The sequence below is a fragment of the Microtus ochrogaster genome, linkage group LG1 (assembly GCF_000317375.1).
Source record: "Microtus ochrogaster isolate Prairie Vole_2 linkage group LG1, MicOch1.0, whole genome shotgun sequence".
Taxonomy (NCBI): Eukaryota; Metazoa; Chordata; class Mammalia; order Rodentia; family Cricetidae; genus Microtus; species Microtus ochrogaster.
The window spans coordinates 44,677,017-44,696,203 of NC_022027.1; the positions used below are offsets into that span (position 1 = coordinate 44,677,017).

General features: G+C 45.6%; 1 protein-coding gene across 1 annotated transcript in view; it reads left to right on the plus strand.

Annotated features, from left to right (window-relative positions):
• Nucleotides 1-19,187, plus strand: part of Parm1 (prostate androgen-regulated mucin-like protein 1) — an 87,567-nt gene that overhangs the window by 48,382 nt on the left and 19,998 nt on the right. Inside the window, exon 2 of the mRNA XM_005359485.3 lies at nucleotides 6,589-7,287. Coding sequence (XP_005359542.1) covers nucleotides 6,589-7,287 — 699 coding nt within the window. The remainder of the gene's footprint in view (nucleotides 1-6,588; nucleotides 7,288-19,187) is intronic.

Here is a 19,187-nt window from a genome sequence, read left to right on the forward strand (position 1 = left end):
TGTGTGTATGAATGTGTGTGAGAGTGTGTGCGTGTGTATGTGTGTGTGAGTGTGTATGTATATATATATGTATGGGAATGTGTGAGTGTGTGTGTGTGTGTGTGTGTGTGTGTGTGTGTTTACATGCCTCTGGCTCCTCAGAGGCTGAGCTAGAGCCGTGTAGAGTGACTGTCAGCATTTAACACACAGCCCTTCTGCCGCCCAGGCCTCTGCCAGGAGACCACAGCCAGCACTTCAACCTAACTTGGCAACCACAGAAGGGAGCTGGCTGCACTTTTATTAAGTTTCAGCAAGTTTGCCAAAGCTTTGTCATGTCTTTTCTCAGGTAGCTGACAAGCTGGGGGCAAGGGAGGACAAGGAGAAAACAGGAAATGGACAGTCTTATACCCAAGCTGCGTGAGACTCCAGCATCAGCCGAGGGTGCTGCTTGTGGACATTAGGGACGGGGCGGGGGTTAGAGTGGTGACATGTGGGTGTGTCAGGAGTCTCAGTGCAAACTCTTTAGTCAACAGTGCCTCATAACGCCTCCCACCGGTGGGAGAAAATGCCTGAGTGTCCCATCTATCAGCCCCAACCCCTCTTCTTCACATGGTAGAAAACCAGAGATCAAGCCAAATGCTCAATCTTTCACATATCAAAGACCTGTAAACCGGAACACCGATGTCCTACTCAGGACAACACATGTGGGGACAAGTAATTGAAGAATCTGTTTTTTTTTTTGTTTTTTGTTTTTTGTTTTTTGTTTTTTTGTGACATCTGTCAGATCATCTTGCAGCACGGTAGCTGGAGTCTGACCAAGCCAGGATCAGCCGGTGCTCGTAAATCCACACGGAGTAATTTAAGATTAAGTTGACCGTGTGCCCTTTTACCATACATCTGGTCTGAGCTATTCCCCCTGGGAGTCATCCATCTGACACAGGTGGGCCTGATACTGCCCAGACAGTACGCACCATGGCTGCTGATGTCACTTTGCCTTTAAGCAATGTTGGCGCATCTCTAAGAGAGAGATAACTGGGTTTTATGTCTTCAACCTAGTAGCTTCCATTTTCTCAAGGAAATACTAAAAGTCCTTTGGTTTTCCAGAGTAAAGTAGCTCTGCTGTGGAGGGAAAACAGACAGAGCACGATGCTTTTCCAGCCTTCTCTGATGTCTCCTGGGGGCTCTTGCCTGCTAACTCTGTAATGGCAGCTGGTAGAGTTAAGTCTTGCAGCCATGTTGAGGCTGGGGCACAGGTTGCCTGGAAGGGTCAGACATTAAGTGCTCAAGTTCTGACTCCGTCTTCAGAGACAACGCCCAGGTGTTGTTCTTGATATTGAAAGGTGCATCCCATGGCTTTCCCTGCCTGTGTCTCCTCCCGTGTTTGCAGGTGAGGGGTTCCAACCCTGACTCTTTTCTTCAGATGTTCGAAAGTGTGCACTCCTATCTGTTAGACCTCTTTAGTTTGTTGTGCCTATGAGAAAATCAGTTGTCCATATGAGAAAATAGAAACCATATGCCACAGAGGTTCTGAATAATGAAACTTTAACTCCAGAATGTGATGAGCTTAGAGACAGCTCTTTCGGAGCTAATTAGGGTTGGGAAGGTCTTGAGAGAATGGGGGCTCCTACTGATGGGATTCATGTCCTTAGAAAGGACATCATCGTGCTCAGGAAGATGAGATGGAAGAACAGTCCACAATTTCAAGATTGCCCTGGGTAACATAACGGGTTCTAAGTTAACTTGGGCTACAAAGTGAGACCCAGCCTCAAAACTATACACATACACACACACACACACACACACACACACACACGAGGAAAAATAAAAGAACATGAGAGAGAAACATGTTGTCTCTCCCCACTCCATGCTCCACCCAAATTCCTAAAGAAGGGGCATGTGAGAACATCTAGTTTATGACCACCTATAGACCAGGAAGAGTGTCCTTCATCCGAAACTGAATTGCCTAGCACAGTGACATCGGGATTCTCACCTTCTATAACTGAGATGCATTGTGTTAAATACTCAGCCTACAAGTTAGTTATTGCCACTACCACCACCACCCAGAAAACAAATGCATGTGACATTCTCCAAGATGGTCATAGTATGTTCATCTGGGGTGTTTTATGCTAGTAAAAGATCTGCCCTTAGGTAGGCAGGGCAATGGGATATAGACAATATAGCAAAGCTAAGATCTTTAATATCTTATGCGAGTCATGGTGCCCAACATTGTCATACAATTTTGTGCATTGTTGCTTGGTTAGAAATTGCCTGAGCTGGACCATAAAGTACTTGAAATAAGTACGAAGCTGGTAGCCAAAAGAAGCAGACGACCACCTCCAGATCTCTCTGGAAGCAGGCAGGATGGGAACAGAAAAGTAAATTAGTAAGACTTGCACAAGGAAGCAGAAGTCTCCAGCAACAAACCAGCGCTTGGAGCATCCATTTTCGACCTATAACAATATAACAGAATAGCTTTTGGCCCTGCTGGGTATAACAATGCAAGTGTTATCCTGAACAACAGATAATCTTAGGTGGCATCATGTACAATTCTTATCCATTTATGAACAGCTCAAATGTTATCTCTTCCGTGACTTTCTAAATGTCGATTGAAAATGACATTTGGATATTTTTACATCCTGTAGTGCAGAATTTATTAATCTTTCTCTGAGGCTTCAAGTGAACCTTGGCTTTACTTTTCTAAAGCACTTATAACATCACATTAGTAGGAAGTTGGGTATGGTTTCTGTCCTGCTCCACAGTGAACTCTGAAGACAGAACTGTGAACAGAGAAACTACTCAGCCAGCACTGGGAAAAATGAGTTGAGTGGATGATGAATGAAGGAGGTGAATGGTGAATGGAAGAATGAATGGCTGATAAATTAGTGAGTTAATTCACGAGGAGTGAATGAATCTGTGCTCTTTTGATGAGCCCTCATTTACCTCTGACTTGTAGAGATCCTTTGACCCGACTTCTAGGCTGAGGCTGACGATCTCTGTCTGCCCATTTATGAATCTCAGAAGTGTGTTTAAGCACTGCCATGTCTTGAGTCAGCCATGGGCCCTGCCATGATATGGAGGCAGTAAGCTCCAGAGTAACATACAAATATTCCACACTTCACTAATACCCATGTCAAAGATTCCTCTGCTACTAGACTACACCATAACAGCCTGGACTTCTGTGTAGCCTAAGTTTGGAGGCTGTCCTCTTATTTCCTAAGGAAGCAATTGTCCCACCATCCACATTCAGCGCCAACTCCTTAAAACATTATTTCCTTGCCAGTCACAAGTTCCCTAACACTCAGTCTAGCCTCTGACCAATGCTTTTAAAGTAAAATTAAACCAGTCATGTTGAAGGACATCCAAATGTTAAGTTCAGAGTAGGCTCTGTAGTGCATATGCCATTAGCCCCTGAATCTGTCACAAGGCATCAGACAAGGTGGCAAATTCTATCAGGATGCCCGGAATGCCTCCCGTCTGGTCTTCTCTCCCTTTCTTGGCTAGTATCCAGCCCCTGCCCTGCTCTTTCTGAACACTATTTAGGCTTGCCCTTACCACTGTGAATTCTTAAGAGGAGACTCCTCATGGATGTAGGGTAGATAGTTGAGGACCTAGTATATTAATGCCTAATATATTATAGGCTTATATTATGGCAGAAAGACAGAGTGAAGCAAAGATGTTGCCCTCAAATAATAACAGACAGACAGGCAGTTGTCACCTACTAGCCAAATGACACTTGGACTAGATGAGATGACATTTGACTAGTCAGGAAGAAAGGATTTTGCTTTATCTTTATATATGTATATATGACTGTTTTGCCCGTGTGTATGTCTGTGCACCATGTATGCAGTACCTGTGGAGACCAGAAGACAGCATTAGATCCCCTTGAAACTGGGCTTACGGGGAGTTGTGAGCTGCTATTTGGGTCCTGGGAATCGAACCTGGGTCCTCTGGAAGAATAGTCAGTGTTCTTAATCCCGGAGCCTTATCTCCAGCCCCTTGGGAAGGAAGGCTTTAAGCATTTGGATTTTTCTTCCTTCTTTGCTACCTGTCTTCTACAAGTACTTATTTAGTGTTTACTGTGACCTGGACATTGTCCTTAGGAAAACCACAACAAATAATTCCATGTCTTTGTGCCCTTACTAAGCTTACATTTTGGTACAAATGAAGAGAAGTAACTCCAAAAAGAGACACAAGTACACAAAAAAAATTAGGTAAAAAAGTAGGTCAGTTCCTCAAAAAGTTAAAGAGGATTACCCTATGACCCAGAAATCTCACTCTTGGGTTGATACCCAAAGGAACTGAAAGCAGGAAGATAGCAGATCTCTATACACTCGTACTTGTGTCCATGGCAACAGTCTTCTCAATGGCCAAAAGACATGATAAGCTGATAAACACAAGGTGGAATAGATGGATGGATGGATGGATGGATGGATGGATGGATGGATGGATGATAGATGGATGTATGGATGGATGATAGATGGATGGATGGATGGATGGATGGATGGTGGCTAGATGATTGATGGATAGATAGACAGACAGACAGACAGACAGACAGACAGACAGGATAGATAGATAGATAGATAGATAGACGTAGACAGACGGATGGACAGACTGATAGGTAACAATACATAGGGCATTCTAGCACATGCTATTGCATGGGGGAGATTTGAAGATTTTAGGATAAGTGAAATAAATGTATATTAAAAGGACCAAGCCTATATGATTCAACTTTCATGAGACCCCTAAATGATCCGTTTTACACGGAATATAGAAAGACCCTTTGCACGAGCTGCAAAGAGTGAGGGGAGGGGAGCTTGACAAAATGAGAAAGTTGGAGAGATGGATGGTCACTCCCCAAGACAATGTTAATAAACTTAAAGCCATGAGATGCACACAAAGATTGTTAAGACAGTAAACATTGGCTATGATTTTTACCACGCAGTCTTTCTTTCTCTTTAAAAAGAGAGATGTGAAGCTGGGGTGGGGATGATTTTAATTAGAATCGTCTGAGAAAAGCTTCTGGGGTGATTCTGAGTCAAAGCTAATCACAATGAGAAAAACCTAAGATGACACGGGCTCTTTCTGATTTCGTTCTAAGTACAACAGGATGCATTTGAAGTGTTTTGATTAGCTGAAAAGTGAAACCAGACATGATAGCACACACCTTTGACCTCAGTGCTCAAGAAGCAGAGGTAGGTGGATCTCTGGAGTTCCAGGTCAGCCTGGGCTACATAGTGAAACCTTGCCATGAACAAAAAGAAAAGAGCAAGCACCTTAAAAGATTTTAAGATTAACTTGAAAGATTTTCTTGGCTGTGTCTGAAAAGCACACAGAGGTTTCTTCTGGGAGAAACCCAGAAGCCAGGAGGCCTTTTAAAAGAGGCCCCTGCTGTCACCTGAATAGTTAACTCGGGGATATTGAGATGATTATGAAGAAAGCAGGTGTATCAGGTTACAGTTCAAGGAAGTGACTGACTGAGAACTCAATTTGGGTATGAAGGACAAAGGCTGGCGTGTCTATTTTCAGTTGAGAACTTTGCATTTGGGATTCCCTATACTGTGATGGAAATGACAAGGCAAAGTCAGTTGGTGGATGAGGAAGGTACAGAGAGGCAATCAAGAGGCATGCTACACGGAGTGGGACGATGAGCCCAGTGCCTGCCAGACTAACTCCAAGGAGTCCTTGCTTAAACTTAATGAATGGAGAATAAAGTGAATGGCTAACTCAATGGAGGGTAGGAGCCAGGTTGAGGGGAAGAATTAGTTCTAAACTTTACAAAATCTGAAGGGGGAAGATTTGGCAAAATCATGATTGTAAAGAATACCAATCTAGAACTCATGATACTCCCAAACCATACATGAGGGCTTTATTCTAAAACTCCTCTTCCTTCCATGGGAATGTGCTTCTAAAGCCACCAAGCCCTGCCTCGGGGTACAGAAAGGCAGAAAGATAGAGGGAGGGGGCAGGCTCTCCATGGCTCTTCAGGATTTGAAATAGGAGCAGGGCCTACAGAGGCCCCTCTGAAACTCTACCCACCTCCTGCCAGTCACCAAGCACTGATTTTACTGTTCTCTCTCTCTCTCTCTCCCTCTCTCTCTCTCTCCCTTTCTCTCATCACTCTCATCACACACACACACACACACGTACACACACACACACATACACACACGCGTACACACACACACGTACACACACACGTACACACACACACGTACACACCCTTGGCATCCCCAGTGTGTAGCTGTTATGCAGTCATGCAGGCAAATGCCGGGGGGTTTCTGCAGAGCGCCTCACCCCCTAAGGATGGTGATTTAAACCAGCAGGAGACAAGATTATTTCTTTCCACCTGAAGTCTTGAGTTGACTGACCCGCTAATTGCTCTTCTGGAGGGAGCTTCAGGCCAGTTTGTACTGGGAGTCACAAGTCAAGGGGACAGATAAGTGAGAAGAGTAGGTTTTAAAAGTTACTTTCACACCTCAATGTCATCTGCACAGTGGGGAAAAAAGAGAAAAATACCTGGAATTACACTGTAAATCAGCTGTGCAATTGTGCGTGTATATACGGTTTTCATGCAATTAACTGTGTTTGTCCTGACTCTTTCTTTCATAGGACTGAGGGTACAGGGTTCACTGACACCGACCCCAGTGCCTGTTTCTCTCATGACAAAAACGACCCCCTCTCCAGCCACCTTGACTACCTCTGCACAGAACACTACTATGGCCAGCACCCCCTTGGCCGGTGGCACTCACAACGCTTCTGTTCTCTCCACTGCTGCTGCTGCATCCTTGACATCTCAGCCCTCCAAGAACATTTCTACGGTACCCAGAGAAGAGGCTGTCACCAGCCCAGCTTCAAAGTGGAACGGCAGCAACACAGAGTCACCTGCCAGCTTCTCCCCAACGAGCAACGATGTCCACTTGACACCCACTCCCAAGGAGCATGGTCTCAACAGTTCTGAAGCAAGTGTGCCAACCACTACACCCCAGCCACCCACACTCATTTCTTCTCAGGCTCCAACCTCAACATCCACATCCCAGGCAACTTCCCCGCCGGAGTCTCTGTCTGCCTCCAGCATCTCTAACAATAGCTCCGCTGTGACCAGCATCCAGTCCACAGGAGCTCCACTGGCACCCACGTCCCCAACAGAGGGGCCCAGCTCTAGTCAGACACCCACTTCCCATGTTACTGCCGAGCCGGCACCCAAGGAGAAATCACCCCAAGATGCTGAGCATGACGGAGTGTCCTGTGAGTCTGAGACCACCACCCCCTTCCTGATCATGCAAGAAGTGGAGAATGCCTTAAGTTCAGGTGAGTCCCTCTCGAGATGAGATGAATGTTCTAGGTCATGCTAAGGTCAAGCACCCCTCCCATGGGAGAGAGGTGGAATGCACAGTACCTAAGGGTGATTAGAAGGCTCTATAATTTTATCAAGAATGCAAGTTTTCAGTTACTTAACATTTCATATTCTTTGTAGCCAGTTGTCATCTGTCTGATGTGTCTTTACAGAATGTCACAGGGGTACACAAGTAAGACCACGAAGTAAAATTATCGGGTCAAGCTTTCCTAGGTTTTGCTTCCAACAAATTCCTAGCCCCCTCTCAAAATGGGGGAGACCCCCAGATAAACAAGATCTTTTTCCTTTGGGTATCACAAAACCAAAGAGAAAAACCGAAGCTGCGCATCAGGGGCCTACATCTGTTTATGTCAGAGAATGGAGAACTGGGGAGTCCAGGCTCGGAAGTGATTGGTTTACCTTGTCTGAAGTGAGAACATCGTACACACAGGGTTTTCAAAAATAAGAAGACTGACAAAAGGAATATTCAAGACTTTGCCTTTAATATGGGAAATTCTTTCCCTCCTCCTATGGTGTGGTAGTCATGGCAGCTGGTGGGTATGTCATGAATAATATAGATTCAGGTTATAATGAATTTTGAGGTTGTCTGGTCATCACTCTGGAAGCATCTTAGATCCAACTAGTTTTGGCTAGCCTGGCTGTAGAGAATGTTCTGGCCTTAGAAGACAAGATTAAGGCTAAAAATTCATTGTGGACAGCTTCAGCTCTGAGTCCTGACCTGGATCTCCTTCTTTCCCTATGCCCTTCATTTTCCTCATTGGTAATGTTTTGCCACACACTGTCCTCATGGAGATCAGATGGCAAGCATGGTGCTTAGGGGAGCTCCTGGCACAGAGTAGCTCCAAAAACTACAATCTGGCTCAGTTCTAATGAAATGTTGGCCTTAGAAGCTGATCACTGTAGGATAGAGGTGGAGAAGGTTTGTTCATAGACACTGCTGTGCCTCCTGGAAAATAGCATGGATTTTATAGAACACTGCACTCATTTTTATTCTCAAAAAAAAAAAAACCTGTAAAGTTAGTGTCATGTTAGCCTCATCTTACCATCTTGAAAATTATGACAGACAGATATTCAGGGTCTTTTCTAAAGGTATGCATAGCAGACCCCAATGTGAAACTCTAAACTTCTAGACCCTTGGCAGAAAAGTCTTCCATGAAAACAGCTGTCCTTGTGGCAAAGAACCAGCGGGGCAAGAATGGCCACACGCCAAGTGGAAATGGACCCTGAGCCTTTCCCTGGGTGGCCCTGGGGCAGGCTTGCATTGAGAATAGAAGGTTCCAGTCAGATCATGTGTGACAAGCTAGGGCCAATGGAAAACTGTCAGTGGTGAGAAAAAGACATCTTTTAGTGAGAACAAACAAACTCTGGGAATAGACATAGTGCAAGAGAGTGGTAGGAAAAGAAAAGGTGAGATTAACGAAGGAATAACTGCTATGGAAGAGCCCATAGGCTAATCAGACAAGCAGTCCCAGAAAACTGTAAGCAGGAGACACTGTAGAAACTTGTGGAACTTTGGTGGTGGTGCACACTTTAATCCCAGCACTCACAAGGCAGAGGCAGGAGGAAATTTCTGAGTTTGAGGCCAGCCTGTTCTATAGAGCGAGTTCCAGGACAGCCAGGGCTACACATTAGAAACCCTGTCCTGGGGGAAAAAAAGGAAAGAAAAAAAAAAAGAAGGAAGGAAGGAAGGAAGGAAGGAAGGAAGGAAGGAAGGAAGGAAGGAAGGAAAAGAAATGTGAAAATTCCAAAGGATTAAAAACTATTTTTCAAATCTTATCTCAAAGACTGGGGGCATACCAGTGAGGGGAACAAGAGTGAAGGAAACATTTCAACCGAGCTGAAGGCGTCCACTGCAGAGGCTTGACTGAGGTGCAGGAGGTGTACAGTAAGGGTCAGGCATGAGACAGGAAAGAACTGAAACCAGAATTCAGTAGCAAGCCTGTGGATCTTTCCATGTCCTTCATGACAGCAGCGACTTTGGCTTGAAGAGAACTACCCTTCCTTCCTATTCTACCTCCACTCTGACAGGCAGTCAGAAGCCAAGGCAAGTGAAACCAGTGGTGTAGGGGAGAGCCAGGTGGAGAAGGGTGGAGGGCAAGCCTGCAGGGGGGTAGTGGTGACCCATTCCCAGCAAACTGATACCTGTTCACAGTTCCAGGCCAGTACTCAGCACACTGTCCTTAGCTGTGCACTCTGTTGCTGTCTCACCCTGACTTCCTGCCCGAGTTATGAAGGAGGTACCTAAAGCAGAGTGGGTTTCGTAAAATCCATCTCTCATAAAAGGAGCATCCAGGTACAAGGCTGTGGGCATGGTCCCACCCACCTTTTTCTTCATGCTCTGGACTCTTAGAAGAGTGCTGCTTCTCTTTACTTCTCCCCCCAGAATTCCACAGATGGGATGGTTTGATACTCTAGAGTACGAAGTCTAAGCTTGGTGATAGGGGATCTCCAGGATCTGATATGTCTTCCTGAAATCCGCTAGTTCCTTTACTGGAACTTTCAGGAATGTTCTGGCATTTTTTTGGCTTGGTCTTCAGATCATATTTCTTCTTTATTTCAACCTAGCAGGCCCAAAGGTTCAAAATTGGTGGCACACAGCTGAGTCATGGTCCTTTGTAGTTCAAGAAAATATGCACACATGGGAACTCTGCATGAAGAGAAGCTTGGATGGATGGGGAAGAGAGAAAGGTGGCAGGGGAGGGTGATTACCAAGTCCAGGCCAGGGTACATTCATAGAACATGGAGAATTTGTCCCTTAAGATCTCTTTAATACAAAACTACTTAAAGTGCATCTGCCAGGACCCACTGGCTATCCTTTGGGATTCAAGCAGAGAGAAAGGATACAAGTTACTCCTAATTCCACTCCTAGCTTCTAACCCAAGTATGAACCAAGACATGCAGGACAAGTATGGGGGCTGTGGGATACGGTCTGTCCATCGCACAGGGAAGAGATTATTCCCTGGAGGAGTGACGTACTTCGCTCAAGGTCATGCCTCTGCTCAAGGTCACGCCTCTCAGGACAGAGCTGGGCCCGGAATGATCTGGCTCTGGGCCAACCCAGCCTTGCTGCATGCACCTCATCAGCCCTCGGCTCCCCTGAGCTCCTGTTTCCAGATGGATATGCTCTTCAGAGATCAGTTGCTGCCAGTGCTAAGCACCACACTTTGTGTGACGGTTGGTCTTATTCTGGGCGAGTTTACATAGCTTATTTCTATTAATCCACCTTTTCAAGAAACACTTAGTCCTAGTCCACTGACTAATTCAGAAACAAAGCAAATGTTATGTGAGTTCAAATCAACCAGAGAAAGTGTGATCCTCTGTGGTGAGGGGAGCTGGGAGCATCAGGAAATGGAGTCTGAGCAGATGGGTCTGGGAAAAATGTGCCAAGGTGAGGGTCCAGAATTTCTACAGGTGATGTCGAGGGGAGCGTACAGCATCTGTAGGACCACCTGCTCTCGTGAGGAACCCTGTATCTTCCCTGCCCCCTGCTCCTTTGGCTAATTCTCAGGCCCAGGTAGATCTGACTACTATATAGCTGTTGACTTTGACGGCCATGGTTGGAGCCCTCATCTCCAAGGCACTGTCTCTGCTTGAGCTCCAGAGCAAGTTCTCTCTCATTCCTCTACTTGTTCTGCCTTTGCCTCCCTCACAGCCCATCAGCAGGTGCTCCAGGTAATATTGAGCACTACAGGGCTGCCCCACCCTCTTTCTTCCCGTTGTTCCAACCCCCTTGCCTTCCTCCCTCTGGTCTGATGGTGCTGAGACACACACATCTACCCTGTCCTGTTTTATGGAACTGCACCTGTGTCTATCCCGCTGTTGGCCAACTGAAGACCTCCCCGGGGTCAGGCACGAGCATCTCACACTTCAGATGTCTGAGGGAGACTATTAAATTCCTCAGCCCATCCTCCTGTGGATCTCCTGGGTTGTGTTGTTCCATTGACTCGGCCCTGATGACCAACACCTGCCTAGTCAACTGAGGGCCTCAGAATCAAGCACCCCTTAGGCCTTGCCCTTTTCTGTGGATGGATATAGGTTGGTGATGCTTTCAGCCTTCACTTTTGACCTTGAGGAGGTCATAAGTGTTAGACCGGCCCTCATACCTCCAATAGAGTAGCCAGGAGCCAAATGTGGCCTCTAAGGCCTAGAACTGCAGCTGCTCCAAACAGAGATGGTCTGCAACTCAAATCGTACTCACTGAGTTTCAAAGACCCAGTGAAGGAAAAAACAGAACATAAACACTTATACTTTTTGCAGGCTGAGGTGTTAATATTTTAGATATATTGAGTTAGATAAAAATGATTTTTTTAAATGAAGAACCAGCAACTCCAAACAAATCCCAGGGTGTTGCGGCTCTGATGGTCTAATTGATTCCCTTTTAACCAGAATGGAGGGCCAGGGTTTAGGTGATGCTCTAAACCTGTACAGACTCTCTTATCTCATTGTTTTATACTCCCCAAGCTCCCTGGCATCCTTCCTATTAGCTGAACACAGAGAACCCTCCTGCCGCAGGGCCTTGGCACACACTCTTCCCCTGCCTGAAACACCCATGCTCTTTTTTTAATGGACCAGTCCTGTTCCTTGTCTGGACTCAGTTCAACTCCCATCTCTTTAGCAAACCTCCGCTCCGCTAAGTGGAATGATAGGTGCCGTCAATGTGAATCCATTTACCATGCTTCAGTTGCCTTGTTATTGCTTGCCGTTCTCTGACAGCATCTCCTGCATTGGGAGACTGCCTGCTCACTGCTAGGAAGGACCCTGCTCACAGGCAGCATCTCCTGCATTGGGAGACTGCCTGCTCACTGCTAGGAAGGACCCTGCTCACAGGGAATGAGGAGGAGGTTATGTCTCAGCCCTCTGATGTGGCAGATCCTCAGCAGCATTCACTGAATCAGTGAAAGTGTGCATCACTCAGCACCAGGGAAGCTGCTACACTCACCTGATCATCCTTATCCATAAGATGGACGAGGAAGAAGATCTGTAGGGTGTGGCTGTCAGAGGTTAAGGTAGCATGTACACTTAGCTATTACACAGTGTCCCCAAACAATAGCTTTGACTGTTGTTTTATTATTATATGCTATTTTATTAACTTTTTGATCCTGCCACTATCATCACCTTTATTATCCTGTTTATCATAATGAAGGATGCCCACAATCTTCAACAAGCACTTATTAAGCCAGGTATATGACTCTATGCTAAAGATACATGTAGCAATGAATAATGGTCTCTTCTCTGGAAATCTACAGTGTAACACGTATGTCCTAGAAAGCAATGTAGAGTCCCAGGCTGCCTAAGCAGGTACATCACCAATGAAGGAGGAAGGAGCTTTGGGAGGGGTGTCAGAGGCCCTAGCTCATAAGGTTGTTGCTGTACCTGGTAGTCCACTGATAGTCACTGAAGGGAAGAATAGTCTAAGAATTGTGCTTAAACCGTATTCAACAGCAGGAGAAATGGGCAGGGTAAGTTGTAAGCAGTTGAGGACCAAAAAAATATACCAGTTCATACCTGGTTTCTGGTTACTTGTCATCAGTGATAGGTCATGTTATTAAACTACTCCACCATTAAGGAGTTTCACTATAAACTGAGGCTATCATAAAGTTCTTCGTGTGTGCCATATTATGACAGTTGTTTACTGCACTGACCCAGTGCCAAAGAAATGAGATCCTTGTTTGTGAGAGCCTAGGTTGGAGGTTGGGCTATTTCCCAGCAGAGGCTCCCCTCACTCAGTCCTAGGAATAGACCAGTGAGGCTGGGTCAGCTGGATCTCTTCTAAAGGTGAAAACAATGCACACAGAAACCAACTTACTCAAGTCTCACGTGAGGGCCAGGGCCAGGGTTCAATCTCCACCCTCCAGACAGGTCTTAAGCCAAGGCTTCCTGCTACTGAACCCATCCTGTGTGACGTAATGGAAACACGGAGTCAGGAGAGCTAACAGTCAGCAGCACACTGCAGCCTCTGCCCAACTAGAAAAGGTGCGGCTTGTGTTAAATTTGGATCATACTGTGTTATCAAGCCAGGGCTCCTCGTGTGTGAGCACTCTGACGTGGTTTTCATTCCCCGAGCAAAGTCAGTGCAACGCACAGCTCGGGCCACAGTGAGCAGAGGAGGGAGGGGCTGAGATGCAGAGCAGGTCACCCTCATGACGTCACCAGGCGACACACACACACACACACACACACACACACACGCTTCGTAGCTGTACTCATTCTGCTTGTTACAGTGTGGAACCCGCGAGTCCACGGGGATTGTGATGCATTTTCCAGTACAATGAGAAAAACGGAGCTGTGAAAATTGGTGGCATTTTCTGAGCTGTAAACTGCTGGTTTGAAGTCCTGGGTTTCATTCAGCAGGAACTGTACTAATAAACACCCTGAGAGGGCAGTACTACAAAGACATCTGGACATCTCTGTGTCTCCACCTCCAGGAATTTTTGTGTAGAAGACATCCATGCTTTCAAGATGAATGTAGACTTGAAAAAAAGGAATAAATTGATAGGAAAGATAAAAGAATCATTTAAAAATATATCTTGGAAAATTTTAGGAGTGAAAAATGTATATTGTAATAAGTTCATGACCTAGTTCAAAAACATTAAAAATAGGCTAAAGGACTTAACATTGATTTAATATAAAAACATATACATGAGAGGAGCATATGAAAGGAATGCTAGCCTTCCGTAACATATTTTTAGAATGCTCAGAAGAATATATCAGAAAGCAATACTCCTTAAGAGTAGGTTGTCCGGCACTCAGTTAATAAATCCATCATACGCGCTAGCAGCAGTGAGTGGCACTGTGTACCTTCCTGTCCTCTTCCCCCCACTTTCTACGCCTTCTCCATCACCAAGTATTACTATTTTTATTCATATACTTAATTATCTTTATGTTCACGAGTGTTGCCTTTACATACCTCTGCAAACCACGTGTGTGCAAACCCACAGAGGCTAGAAGAGGGAATTGGGTCTTCTGGACCTGGAGTTACACTGACACTTGTGAGCTTCTGTTTGGTTGCTGAGAACAGAACCCTAGTCCTCCGAATGAGCGGCCAGAGCTCTTAACCACTGAGCCATTTCTCCAGCCCCACCAGGTGTTATAGACACTGAACTATTAGTAGCTTCTAAACTCATCCACATCTGCTGCTCGTTTGCAAGTCAGGCCTCTCAGAACGCCACAGCAGAAGCCTGCCTCTCCACCGCTCCATTTTCCTGGCCTTGCTTATTTATGGCAGAGCAGCCAGAGAGGGGATTAAACACAAGTCAGACAGAACTCCGATCATTACTAACCTCCATCACTATCTCGGCCGTCAAAGTAAATCTCCCAAGTTTTCACTTCATGTGGCCTCTTCCTGCCCCCTCCCCCCGTGAGGCATCCAAACACCTGCCCCTCACTCTCAGCATCTCCAAGACTAGCTGAATCTCAGGTTCCTACGTCTACTGGTCTTCGTCATGACTTAGGGTCACCATCGATGCAATGCTTCTTTCTGGAACCTGCTCCAACACCTCCTTCCAGTTCAGTCCTCGAATCTCAGCTCAGACATTGCTTGTTATGGATGTTTCCTCTGTGCCTTTCAATCCAGTTCTTATGGTTCAGTTACAGTGGATCACAGCTTGGGTGTATCCTTCTCCACAGCAGGGTGACATACTGAGCTGTGTGACTGTTTATTGCCGTCACTGCTTCTCAAGATACATGGGGATCGGGAGAAACTGTTTTGGCTCAAAAATATATTCCTAGCACCCAACTTTGCCTAGCTCCGAGTAGGTATTCAATAAATACTCAGTAAATGAACATTTTTTGTTTTATATAGGAACACACACATTTTCTTAACTCTGTATATTGTGAGTTTTGAATTGAAAATGAAAAAATATTGAAGACCTTCCCCTGTGCATGCATAGATATCTCTGGTACTCTCTCAGGACCACAGACCATCTCAAAGGCTCTCCACTGTCATGATGGGTCTCCACTCTCCCCCACCATAACACACCTCCTGGTGCCCACATCTTGATGCCCACTTTGGGCCTTGCGATGAGCGCTGGCTGCAATAACTGTTCTTATGAACCTTAGTCACACTCTTTTCTTACAGGCTGGATTTTTTTTTTTTTTGCTAACCTTCAAACTTTGCTAATTCCCAGTGGACTCTAATAGATGCTGTTTCAGTTAAAACACAATCTCCTATTTCTCCTTTGACTTACCTTCACTACTTAAACCTTAATCTGATTTTGAAAGTATTTCTAAGATACCCTTTAAAAAATATATGTCAAGGTAATACAACCAGCTATTTGCCTTTCAGATTGTAGCAAGACAAGCATTGTGCATTTTAATTGCCCCAATGCCATGTTTTATTATATTTGGAGAATTTCTGTCTCCACAGAGCAATTTTTCTTTTCTGCTTCAGACTTGACTTTCATCAGTGATAGGTGAAAGGTGGTTTTGAAAATGCTTCACTGAGAATTAGCATATAAACCCTGATCATGTTGTTAAGGAACCTACAGCCGGGTGGCTCAGTAAGAGAGATGGAGGAGGACTGACCCGATCTCAGCTCCACATGGAACCGTCAGAATGTTCTAACTCAGGACGACATGCCTTTTTAGTTAGAGAGTAACTAGTCAGGAAATGGAGTATGGCTCACCATCTATCCATCAGCTTTGTCAGAAGAGAATCCAAAGGTCTCATCCCAGGGGACTGAAGCTGGGATTATTGTGTCAAGAAATCATATAAGTGATGCTGAATTCACAGTGACCTTAATATGCCTGCTTCCTCCACCCTAGGAAAAGCAACATGTAGCCTTTTTACAGTGCCTTACATTCGTGGCTAGATGAATATCTTCAAGGAGTAGACCACTGGCTTAAAGACAAAGGTGAATTCTATGCTAAGATAAAACATCTCACTGAGCCGGTGGAAGTGAACCGTGGACACTCTGTGGCGCGTTTCCGTTTAGAGACGGTGCAGAGTGACTTTCAAGATGGGCTGCAGGAAGGCGAGGCTCTGACGATGGCACAAACTCTAACAGGAACCGATTTGGGGCTCAGATCTCTCCAGTGCCTTTTGCTACATGAGAGACCCTGGGGTAAGTTTGTCTATCCCTGGACATCATCTTCAAGATGAGGACACGCAGAACTGTACCTAGTCTGGAAAATTCTTATTAAGACCTAATAAGACAATGTCACAAAGTCCTAATCGAGTTAGCAGTAAATAACGTCAGATGTTATTATTACAGTTGGAGTCTTAATTTGGGGGGAGGTGGCTACTGCTAGCTCAGACTCTTTTAAACTAGTTTTCTTAGCTTGGAATCTTAGAATGTTTATAAAAAACACTTTAAGACTCCCAAAGGGACACTTACAGTGAGTATTGGGTAATAAAAGCCCGTGTAAGTACCTGTCTTTAGTACAATACAGAAAAGGATAATCCAAACAGTGTGAAGGAGAAAAACACTTCCCTCTGAAACAGTAACACTTTCACTTGGGGAGCCAAAGGGAGTGGGCTAAAGAATGAAACAACTTGAGTTTTCTAGCCGAGAAGAGCAGTCTTCGGGTGCTAGGGGGAAAACAGTGAGCTAGAAGAAGAGGTATATCCGTAAGGGGCCAGGGTAGTGCCCTGCCCTAACTTGAGCTAGAAGAAGAGGCATCCCCGGAAGGAGCCAGGGTAGTGTCCTCCCCTAACTTGAGCTAGAAGAAGAGGCATCCCCGGAAGGAGCCAGGGTAGTACCCTCCCCTAACTTGAGCTAGAAGAAGAGGCATCCCCGGAAGGAGCCAGGGCAGTACCCTCCCCTAACTTGCATCACAGTTGGGAAATTAGTTTTTTTTCTTTCCAGTATTTTTAACTGGAAAACCTCAGAGGCCTGAGTCTGGGAAAATTTAAACTTGGTAAATATAGTGTCTGAAAGCAGGCCCCTATGGGGCCTTGGTGATTAATTACATGGGGACCAGGCTGAATTTAACTAATGGTTCTTAGAAGATCTCTGATTCCTTGGGGTTACTGTAATTATGGTGATGTCACTGCCCTCATCCAAAGTTGTTGGGACAAGTGACCCAGGGGATAAATGACCTGAAACAGTAATAATTAAAACGAATAAACATGCACATTACTTGGCAAAGGGGGAGGGCTGTGTTTCTGGCTCTGACATTGGCCTTACCAGCTTTCTTGTGGCCTGTAAACAGGGAGGCTTCCAGAGTGGAAAGCTGCACCTACAAACACCGGGCTACCCCAAAGGGAAAGGGGCCTTCTCCTGGCAGAGTGGATGAGTTCAACCAGAGACCTCTGCCAACTCTTTCATATTATTATGTCCCTCAGGATGGTTTGATCCGAGACCAGGCTTCACGTTTATTATTAAACTACTAGATAGAGTATAGATTGTAACAGTGGCACAGCCGTCATCTCTCAATGTTCCTGGAGACAAGATGGTGTCCTTCCCGTAATATATCGTCCCCCAAGGCAATATTGGCAGAGATGACTTGGGAGTTGAGAACCCCAAGCTGGTCCTTAGTAATCCTCATTCCCTGCAGACTGGGTATAGAACTTGTCCTCCAGCCAACTCAGTGTGAGCTGTGCTCCCGACAGCCCGGGAGCTACTCTGTGGCAATCAGCTTAGGCAGCGCCGTGCTATGAGAAAAGTGGATAAGCAAGATCATTGCTATTCTTGGAAATCCCAGGTGGCTCATATTACAGATGTCAAAGGCGAGCTGGGACTGGGCGATCTAAACAGGTAGTTAAAGTCAATTCCAAGTGAGAGGGAGGGAGGTCTCATTTGTGTCGGGAAAGACTGTAATTGTAAGTGAGGTGAAGAAACTTTAAAACCATGGTAACGGAGAACCGCCAGAAATGGCTGCACTAATTGCAAGCCTGTGCCCCGTGCTTCCTGACAGTGGGTACCGTGCTGTGTTCCCATGAGAGAGCAAAGCGGAGAGGAAACGGCACCGGGTATGAAGTTCATGCCATTTATTACCCTAACCGATTAGCCTCTCCACTGTTCATTTTAGCTGTATGCTTTATGCAGCAAAGTGTTGATTTGTTACTTATCTATGTGGTGTATGTGTGTACACGTTCATGTCTGTACATGCAGACAATGTGTACAGTGTGTGTAGAAGCTAGAGGTCAGAGTTGGGTGTCTTTCTGAGTCCTCTCCTCATCAGTTCTTGAGACAGGGCGTCTCACTGAAGCTGAAGTTCACCAATTTGACTGCAGTGGTTGGCAGTGGACCGGGGACACACCCATCTTCAGCCTTCCCGGCACTGATATTAGAGGTGTTCCCAGGCTTTAATGTGAGTGCCAAGGAGCCAAACACAAGTCTTCCTACCTCTGTGGTAAGGCCTTAACTGACTGAACCATCACCCCAGCCCACAACAGTACGTTTAGGCCAAAGGACAAGTATTCTCTAAACCAGGCCTTCAAAATACGTGGAGTGTAAAAGTATGGTTGCGCTCCTTGCCCAAGTCTGAAGCCAATCTGTGCTCTCGCCTAGATGCCTACTAACTAGCTCTTTGATACAGTTAGAAAGGAAGGGACACTCCAGATGGACAGCAGTTGCCTAATTTCACTCAGTTGGCTTCTTACCCTGTGTATGACGACATAATAAATCAATGATTTAAAGGCTTAGGAAGAGCTTGGTAAAGAAAAGGAAGACTTTGCGGAGACAAGCTTAGGTTGTCCTCATTCAAACACTCCTATAGATTTGCATACAAAGCATATGACGATGAAGAGCTGTCTTCCTTACACCATGTATAGTAACAAAGTGCGAGTAAACAAGCTCAAAGGCAGAGGAGACAGCTCAGTCGGTAAAGTGCTTGTGTACGAGTGTGGGGATCTGAGTTCGGGCCCAAGCACTCACCTAAAACAAAGTGGTGTTACATGTTTGGAATCTCAG